Source organism: Grus americana, chromosome 7 (assembly GCF_028858705.1).
Source record: "Grus americana isolate bGruAme1 chromosome 7, bGruAme1.mat, whole genome shotgun sequence".
NCBI classification, from domain to species: Eukaryota; Metazoa; Chordata; class Aves; order Gruiformes; family Gruidae; genus Grus; species Grus americana.
In genome coordinates this window covers 11,693,231-11,702,640 of record NC_072858.1, presented here as the reverse complement: position 1 = coordinate 11,702,640, position 9,410 = coordinate 11,693,231, and the positions used below count along the sequence as shown (strand labels likewise).

Here is a 9,410-nt window from a genome sequence, read left to right as displayed (position 1 = left end):
CGACGGGAGGCAGAGTCACCCGCCTTCCCCGCTGCACAGCACCTCCAAAAAGGTCAGTGAGGCACTTTAGAAGTTGAAGAAAGAGGAATCCGGACTGTCCCTTGCTGTGTCCCTTCTCTGGCGGAGCAGGGGCGCGTTTTCTGCTCCGCATCTCCCCCTCCACCTGGTGCTGAATGGTTCGCGCCGGGTCGGGATGGGGGGAGGCTCCGCCGCCATTTTGTTTGCGTGAGGGGTGAGCGGGGCGCTGTGCTGGGAAGTCTGGGGAGGCTGAAGGGGCGGGAGGAGGTGGCGGTGGAGACCCGTGGGCCACGCTGAGCAGTTGTGCCGGGAAGAGACGTGAGGGCGGGCTGAGCGACGGCAGGAAGCACCGGGGCGGGCGCTTCCCCCATCCTTCGCAGCCATGTACATCAAGCAGGTAAGCCGGCGGGGTTCAAGCCTCCCGCCTTCTGCGGTGCGGCCTGGGCCTGGCTGGGTCGGTTTGGCCCGGCCTGCTTTGCCCTGCTGCTGAGGGATCTTTAACCTCCGGGCGAGCGGCAGACCTCGGTCCCGACCCGTAGCAAAAGGCCCGCTGGCTGGTGGCGGGTCCGAAGGCCTTTGCTTGGTTCGTCGCTGTCCCGGGGGCGTGGGGGGGAGACCGCGGCCCTTGCTGAGGGGGAGCGTCGGCGTCCCCGGCGCAGCCACGGAGCAAGTCCGCCGTGTAGCTTGGCAGGTGCCTTTCCTCCCCCGGGTCCCGCGGCTGGTTTCATTCATTGCAGGTGTGAAGTGGTGTTGCGGGAAGGCCCTCCTGGACTCGGGACTTGTTCGCGGGCTCTGTGGGGACCCTTTGGACCTAGTGTCCGCGCCCTCCAGGCGACGGCCGACCCAAGGCCGGGAGGCTCGTACCCACGCGGGGCTCGTACAAGGGGCTCTCCTCAGCTGTCAGGCGGTATCTTTCAGCTGTTAAGTTGTGGGTTCGCTCTCACTTTTTTTTTTTTTTTTAAATCTGCATGCGGTTTCAGTGGACAGATGGGACTGTTTGGGGTTTCAATTCAAACAGGTTCTGTCTGCCCCTTCCCCCGGGACAAACAGTTACTGTTTGTATTGGGGTGATGCTTTAGGCCCCCGGGCATGGGCCATTTAACCTATTATACTTCATCCTTGACAAGCAATCTGCTGCTAACGTTTAGTTGAGAAGGGCCTTGTATGGACCCTTTTCAATCAGTTTTTAAGATTGAGGCGATCATTAATGTTACTTCTGTAGTATATCCCTGCAGTCGTATTGTGTAGTGTATTGCACAGCATAGAATTTTTATGGCTGCCTTCATACCGCTGCCTATGCGTGTTCATACAAAGCCTACTAGGATTCTCATTTCTTAGTGGACTCAAAATTTACCTGGCTTTCTGAGACCCTACGACTGTCTTTATTAAGAAGAATACTTCATCATGTTTGAAAGTGCATGTTCTACATAGAAATCAGGTTTTCATCAACTGTTTGGCTGACTAGGGAGTGTTGCAAATGCCTTTTGATCATGTTTTAGTAAATCACTATCGTTGCAGGTGTGCACATTGCTTTAAAGTCTTTGACTAAGAAATCTTGTTCTCCAGATTTGAATTGCACAAAAGTAAACAGTAGTGAAGATATATAGAGTAAGAAGTCGAAATTAAGTCAGAACAGGAGAAGTGAGTTTTATCTGGAAAAAAAGAAATGGAGGTGATCAATAACCAATGTTGTTCTAGGAGCTATAGAAGAGAGCACAACAAGGTGTAAACATGAGAATAAAAAGAATGAGGGTGAATTTAGTTCGACCAATATCCCTTACTGTGTTGCTTCCCAGAAAGAATTCCTAGAGTTTCAAGATTAAAATTATTTTAAGTCTTAATCTGAAGCTATACAAGGCAATAAAGAAGTTATGATGTTTCGGAATTGTAGGATGGGTGAAGTGAGAAGCCATCTAGGAAAAAACTTTAAGAGTGGGGCAAAGTGATGTTCAGAGTCTGCCTGTATCATACTCTTGTGGTGCCCGAGTATGTGGGTGGTAAAAGTTTGTGCTTCGACAGTAATATCCAAGAAATAGTGATTGGTTGTTTTTACCTTTTGTAGATGCTTTCAGGTTCTTATGAGAATAAAGTACCTTAATTATTTGAATCTGTATGTTTTTAGAATATTATAGGTAAACTGTAAAAGTAATAGGGACAGGTTTTTTTTTGCTATTCTTTTCATTTTTTTCTTTAAATCTGCTGAATTGGGAAGCAGAGTTTGCCTTTTTTTTTAAAAAAAATTTATTTTTCAAAATCAGAATGAGTGAACATAGTTGCTCTGGCCTAGAATTGGTCACAAGACTAGAGTAAGATTTGCTGTTCCTGTTTTTCCTTTGAAAGCCACTGGAACTGAGCAGAGCTTGCTATAACTGCCAAAGTCTCCATCTGCCTCCATGAGACAGACTGGTTTTTTAGGGGAGGTGGGGTCAGGTCTGTGTTCACAGTCACAGTGACTGGGTAGTCTTCAGTTAATACATTGCCTTAAATTTGCTTTCTGTAGTTTGGTCCGTTACATTCTGAAATCCTTAATTACTTCCAATACAGTTGTTTTGGATTTAGATCTGAATGCAGTGTGGATACTTAGTGAGAAATGTATCTTGCCCAAGGAGAGGGTGCATAGACAGCTGCAGTTCAAAAAAGGTTTAGATAGGCAAAGTATTGCAGGAAGTGGCAGACTATTCCTTTTCCAGAATAGCTGCTGTTGCTTAGATTTGATGTTTGATGGTCAAGGATTAGTAATTTTCTGCCTACCTGTATTCTTAGTTTCAGATTCCAGTTATGAAATAATTTTGCAAAGAGGATTTTACAAGGAAGATGTAGTGCCCAGGAAGAGAATGATTCTGTGATTTCTGACTAAAAGTTAGTTAATGCCTTTTGAGTTTCATTTTATTTCAATTTTTATAAACTCAAGTGTTTTGATTTGCTGTCTGGTATGACATTTTCATTCATTATTCCCGAGATGCTTTTAATCCATTAGTATAAACAGGTGGTAAGAGGAGTTTTCTGTGATAATCTTTGATAATGGGCTGTCACATAGTGGGAGAAAGACTTAAGACTGAACTTGACATGAATAAATTAGGGCACTTTCTTGTACCAGTCTTTTGTCTAGTAAATTTTATGGACAGGATTTTTTTCCACCGTTTGTATAGTGTGCTACTAGACTATTACAGAATATGAATGTGGTTCTGAAGGTAATTGTTTCTTGAATTGCTCAGGTGTACAGTTAATGTAGGCTTTTGTAGTAGGGGGAAAAGGCTTGCTTTAATGTCCACAGCACTACTTCTAGGCTTTTTGCTGAAGCTTTGTGTGTGCTTCTTGGATACCAAGTATTATGCTCATCTTCTGGAACATGGGCTGTTTTAATATTGAAGATGTGAGAGAAGGGATGACATGTTCAGAAAAATAGAAAATGGTGATGGGACTATAGACCTTACAAACAAAAGAAAGTCTAAATAATTTTACATTCTAAACTTCAGTAATAATATTGAGAAGTATCTTGTAAGACATTTTGCTGTCTTCCTAACGAGTAATTCTTAGTTTGATAGCTATCATGGTGAAACACTGGCATTATTTTAACAATATCTTGCTCCTGCTGAGGAAGAGCTGGGCACAGAACATAATGATTAAATGTCAACTCTAGTCCTTTTGTAAGCGTTCTTGCTTAAAGATCTGCAAACATCAAAGCTTTTCAGGTGGCTGCTGTCTTTCTGATGTCTTACTGAGCAGAGCAGAACTGCTGTGAAGTCTTTCAGCACAGCTTTAATGTTTGGAAAACGTTGTTTAATGCTGGAATGTGCCTGCTGGAAGTTGCATCAGTTTTGCTGCTGTGAAGTATTGGGATATTGTCATTCTGTACCTTGTATGTTACTTGGCCTGGCAAACCTCAAATCACTACTGAAGTTGAATAGTTGAAATTTTATATGCTTCTTCCAGATGATTGCTGTCAGAATTAACTTCTGAAGTTAATTACATAGGTTTGTATTTTGTCTATTTAGGAAATGAATTCTCTACAACCAAGATAGCTTGCTTTTTTACTTTTCCCTTTAGGTTGCACAGTAAAACGATATAAGACTGTATTGCATGTAAAATAGGTAGTGTCTGGTATAGTTTTTGCAGTCTGCAATTGCTCTGCTTGGAGAATTTGCAAATAGAATTCTTAAGCTGAATGTGGATTGCATAATAAATTACATATAAATCTGGCCCTACTAGGAAAAGTTCTTGTTATATTGGGGTCTTCTTTCCTGTATGTAATATTTGATGCAAATACATCTTTTTCTGTAGTTTGTTACAAAAAGACTCTTGGATCTCTCTTGTTTGCTGTGCTTTGGCTTAGATAAGTACCAGCGTCTCTCATGATGTGGGGAGAAAAATCTGCCCCTAAAGTGATGCTTAGGTGAGGGGCAAGTTTTATGATGTAAGTTGCTGATCTCCAGCTGGAAGGTTGAAGTGTGTGCAGGAAGGGCAAGGGAGATCAAGTATATTATAATTGATGTAAATATTGTGAAAGATCTTGTAGTTCAAAAACTGCTGAAGAACAGAGAGAACTTTGTTAAAGTAACTCACTCTTCTCATTAGGTAATCATTCAGGGCTTTCGAAGCTACAGGGACCAAACCATTGTGGACCCCTTCAGCTCAAAACACAATGTCATTGGTAAGTTCTGATACTTGTCTTTTAACACTGACTAGAGTTGCGCTGTTACTTCAGATGATGTTCACATTAAAGTCCTTTATAGTTTTTAATATTCGGCCTACATTTCATGACTATATTTTCTGTTTTGGAAATTTCTTTAGTCGCCTGTAACATGTCACAGGACATATTCCACTTCCAGCAAAGTAATGCTGTGGTTCAATATTACTGTGACAGTAGTATGTCCAAGTCTTCAGAAATTGAGTGAGGTCTGTAAACTCCTTTATATGTGCAGATCTCTGTATCAGTCAGACCCCCTTTAAAGGCTGTCCTTGCAGAGAATTTGTATGGGATGGGGTTTTTTTTGTATGCAAGTGTGATTATTTTGGTAAGTAAGCACACTAGCTACTATAAACTGCTGAGAGAAGACGATCCTCTTTCTTCCAGCTCTGGAGAAATGAATTTCTGGAGTGTGGACCGTCAAAAAGTATAATATAAATTTCAAAGTATAGTTTCATAAATAACACCTCATCTAACAGCATGTTGTTGTCCACCATTCTCACACTTCTTCCTGTTTTTGCCCATGGACACCCGGTCCTGCCTTTTCATTTGCATTGATTTTGGTGATTGTGCAGCAGCATTGAGACTGCTGAAAACAGTCAATTTTGGACATAAATTTAGTAGCCAGGATTTACTCTTGGACTGGGGGAAAAAAAACCCCGTGCATGTAACTTGAATAGCATGTCCTGTTATGTAATGTTAATTTAGCAGGAGCTAAAACTTTATCCAGGTATTAGTGCTTTTGAAAGGGGGGGAAATCCAACTTTGCTATTTTTTGCCTTTTTCAAGACCTCATAGCAATCCCAAGTAGTTTTGAGGATGAGGTGAATCTGGAGGGCATGTAGGCATGAAGGGATGAAAAGCCTGGGGTGCTCATTGCTTGCTGCTGGAAGGCAAGCAGTTTTGAAATTAATACTGACAATCTTAAAGATAAGACACTGAGCCTTGCTGAAACACACCAGAATGAACGCTGAGATTGCTGTATGTTAGTGTAGTGCAGTGTTCTTATACCTTTTGTTTTTTAAATAGAAATAGTACTTCTTCCAGTCTCTTTAAAACAAAACATTGCTGAATTAGCAAGTGGAGTACTGAGTTCTTACTCTACCTGAAGTTCATACAGTCAACGTGAATGTACGGGCAAGTGATTTCCTTTGGTTAAATATAAAAAATAATTGGTGGGAGCAGAAAAATATTGATTTATGTCTACTGTTTTTATTCCACCAGGAGATCAGTATTGAAAAGGATGGCAATAAATATTATTGGTTTAACCATTATTCTCATTGTGGAATAGTGTTGGACTTCGTAAGTCATTGTAATATGTTTGAGTAGGGAAAAGCCAGCTCTCTTGTTCAGAGACAATGACTAAGTGATCCACCTACTAAGTTTGCCTCATTCCCTTGAGATTTTGTTTGGCTGTGTTATATTTGGGTTCTGTTCTTGAATATTTATATGCAAAATTTAATGTACATTGCAATGTTAACTCCTGTTAACTTGAGGTTCTATTTTCTGGTTTAATTTTCAGTGGGAAGAAACGGATCTGGAAAAAGCAACTTTTTTTATGGTAAGCATGGATTTCTTAATATAATAGCATAGAGATGCTGATGATGCTAGGTTTGTTTGTTTTTGCCAGAAGCTGGTGTACCAAATGTTCCTCCTCAAGAAGTGGCAGATTGGTCATTACTTGACAACTATGAAAGGCAGATCTCAATGCTCTTGTTTAATACCTACCTTCAGGTTTTTCCCCAGTATATTCCCTTCTCTTACTAAGGGCCTTCTAAGGTTTTTAAGTAGCAAAAAAGTATTTAAGGAGGAAACTGATTCTAAAAGTCACCCTTCTTGAAAGCTGATTGTGATATTTGCAATTACTTTGGACATTCTTAGAGGCTAAATTCTAAGCTGATTCCATAGCAGTATGGCACAGCTTAACTATACGTTAAAAGGTTGTATATGAGGGGGATTTTGTGGGGTGGGAGCATCAGTGGAGGAACAAAGATGCTGGTCGAAAGTGTGAGTGGCCTTTGTGATGGTAGTCTTTATAAATTGCCAAATGTTAAGTATTTTAGCCATATTTTTAACCTAGCCTGTGTGCTATGTATTTGTAGAGGAAAGATCATGAATCCCAACTTGTGCAGTATTGTTAATGGTTATGCAGTGAAGTAGTAAGGTGGTGACAGTGAGACTTCTTCAGAGAAATTCTAGTGTACAGCAGGCTGAGTGATAAAGATCAGCAGATTAAGGTTTTTAATGAAGAAACATGTAAGATATCAGCAGTGGCATGACTGTACTGCACAACAGTAAAACAGTATGTTTTGAGTTAAACTGCTGCATATCTCCCTAAAGGAAGGAAATAAATCTTCTGTTCCTTTATTTTATTACAGCAATTCAGTTTGTCCTCAGTGATGAGTTTAGTCATCTTCGCCCAGAGCAGAGACTGGCTTTGTTGCATGTAAGTCAAGGTGTATAACAAGAAGACTAAAGAATAACCTTAATGCATAGAATGTTACTACAAAAGTGGTAAATTGCTGGGCTATGGATATTTGTTGTGGTTTAACCCCAGCCAGCAACTAAGCACCACACAGCCACTCACTCACCCTTCGCCTCCAAGTGGGATGGAGGAGAGAATGAGAAGAGTACAAGTGAGAAAACTCGTGGGTTGAGATAAAGCCGGTTTAATAGGTAAAGCAAAAGCCGTGCACACAAGCAAAGCAAAATAGGGAATTAATTCACCACGTCCCATCGCCAGGCAAGTGTTTGGCCATCTCCAGGAAAGCAGGGCTGTATCGCACGTAATGGTTACTTGGGAAGACAAACGCCATTGCTCCAAATGTTCCCCGTCCCCCTGTCTCCTCCCTCACCCCCCCTTCTTTCCCCATCTTTATATGCTGAGCATGATGGCATATGATATGGAATATCTCTTTGGTTAGTTGGGGTCAGCTGTCCTGGCTGTGTCCCCTCCCAGCCTATTCACTGGTGGGGTGGGGCGAGAAGCAGAAGAGGCCTTGGCTCTGTGTTAAGCACTGCTCAGTGATAGCTAAAACATTCCTGTCTTACCAACACTGTTTTCAGCACAAATCCAAAACATAGCCTCCTACTAGTGACTATGAAGAAAATTAACTATTCCAGCCAAACCCAGCACAATATTTTAAGCCAATTATTTTGGAAGCATCCTTAAACATTTTTTGCTTCCCTTTAGCAAAAGGGAATTTATTATAAAGTAATACATTGTGCTGATAATGCACATCAGTGAATGTGTATCCAAGATTTTCAGAAATAAAAATACATGTACTGGATCATAGATATGCTCTTGACTTGCAAATCCTTGGAAGGAAAGGGGAAGTGGGATTGTCAGGGAAAGGGGGAGATGAATGAGCTCAAAAGTCTTATAAGGTGGGAATTACCTAACCAAAATATCTCCTTTCTTAGGAAGGTACAGGTCCTCGTGTTATTTCAGCTTTTGTGGAAATTATTTTTGACAACTCGGACAACAGGTTACCGGTAAGTTGAATATACTACTTCAGAAATAGACGATCAGTTCGGACTCTAGTATCTCAGTATTATAGAAATCTTCAGTACAGTAACTGCTTTTGAGTCAGTTCTGGTAAAAAGTTCCATAAACATTCTGGATTAGTTATACATACCTACTGCAAGCAGTTAAATTTACTGGAGTTTGTTTTCTTAAGATTGATAAAGAGGAAGTCTCACTTCGCAGAGTCATCGGAGCCAAGAAGGACCAATATTTCTTGGACAAGAAAATGGTGACGTAGGTACTTCTTTTCCTTAGCTGAATGAGACTAGTGGTATTGCTGTAAAATTCTCTAGTCACACCATACACTTGCATCTCTAGCCTGAAATAAATTAATTCTCATGAGTTCCATGAGCAATACTAATTTAGCTGTGTAATATTGAGTGCTAGTAGTTTGACAGCAAGAACATCAGTTCTTGTTCAATAGACTGCAGACTTTGCATTTACAGTTTCATCCATTCATTAATGTGATGTTTAACTGCTTATATAATATTTTTTTCAGGGCTTTTAAAAATAGAGCACTTACCAGACTTTAGGTTGTTTCATATCTTTCCTGTGATATCTTTACCTCTGTTTGCCTCCTCTTTGCTTCAGGGTGCTTCTTTCTTAATATCTTTCCAATGCTATAGTATTTTAGATATTTTCCATTTTTATTCTCTCCATTTTAGAATTAGCAATTATCAAATAAAGAAGCTTCTTCAAACAGAGCATGCTTTGTACACTGATTATAGTATGTGACGTATTGTTGTGATACTTCATTGAATTTTTACAGCTGTCACTTTAAGTGTTTAATATATTCACAATAACATTTCAGGAAAAATGATGTCATGAATCTTCTTGAAAGTGCTGGATTTTCTCGTAGTAATCCCTACTATATTGTCAAACAAGGAAAGGTAAGATTAGTTTTTACAAAGTGGAAGAAATTACTATCAAGAGTATCATGTTTTCTCAATGCCAAACTTAGTTCAATTATTGCAGAAGCAAGCCAAAACCTAAATCCATTTTAGTTTAAAACAGTTCTTGTAGGTGCTGCTTTTGCAAATATTACTGTTTCAGTAGTTGATGTCAATTTTAAGAAAAAAAGTTTTAATGTCTGTAATGTTGATACTTAGAAAAGTTTTTTTTTTTCATGGTAATCTTTGCAATCACATGCTTTTCTGCATACTTAAATACAAAGCATAC

The 9,410-nt window shown here is 40.2% G+C and overlaps 1 protein-coding gene across 1 annotated transcript in view; it reads left to right on the top strand.

Moving 5' to 3' along the window:
• Positions 1–214: 214 nt before the first annotated feature.
• SMC3 (structural maintenance of chromosomes 3) overlaps positions 215–9,410 on the top strand; it is a 28,388-nt gene continuing 19,192 nt past the window's right edge. The window contains exons 1-7 of the mRNA XM_054831496.1: positions 215–415; positions 4,594–4,669; positions 6,228–6,266; positions 7,084–7,151; positions 8,129–8,200; positions 8,386–8,465; positions 9,043–9,121. Of these exons, the coding sequence (XP_054687471.1) occupies positions 401–415; positions 4,594–4,669; positions 6,228–6,266; positions 7,084–7,151; positions 8,129–8,200; positions 8,386–8,465; positions 9,043–9,121 (429 nt within the window). The 5' untranslated portion in view covers positions 215–400. The remainder of the gene's footprint in view (positions 416–4,593; positions 4,670–6,227; positions 6,267–7,083; positions 7,152–8,128; positions 8,201–8,385; positions 8,466–9,042; positions 9,122–9,410) is intronic.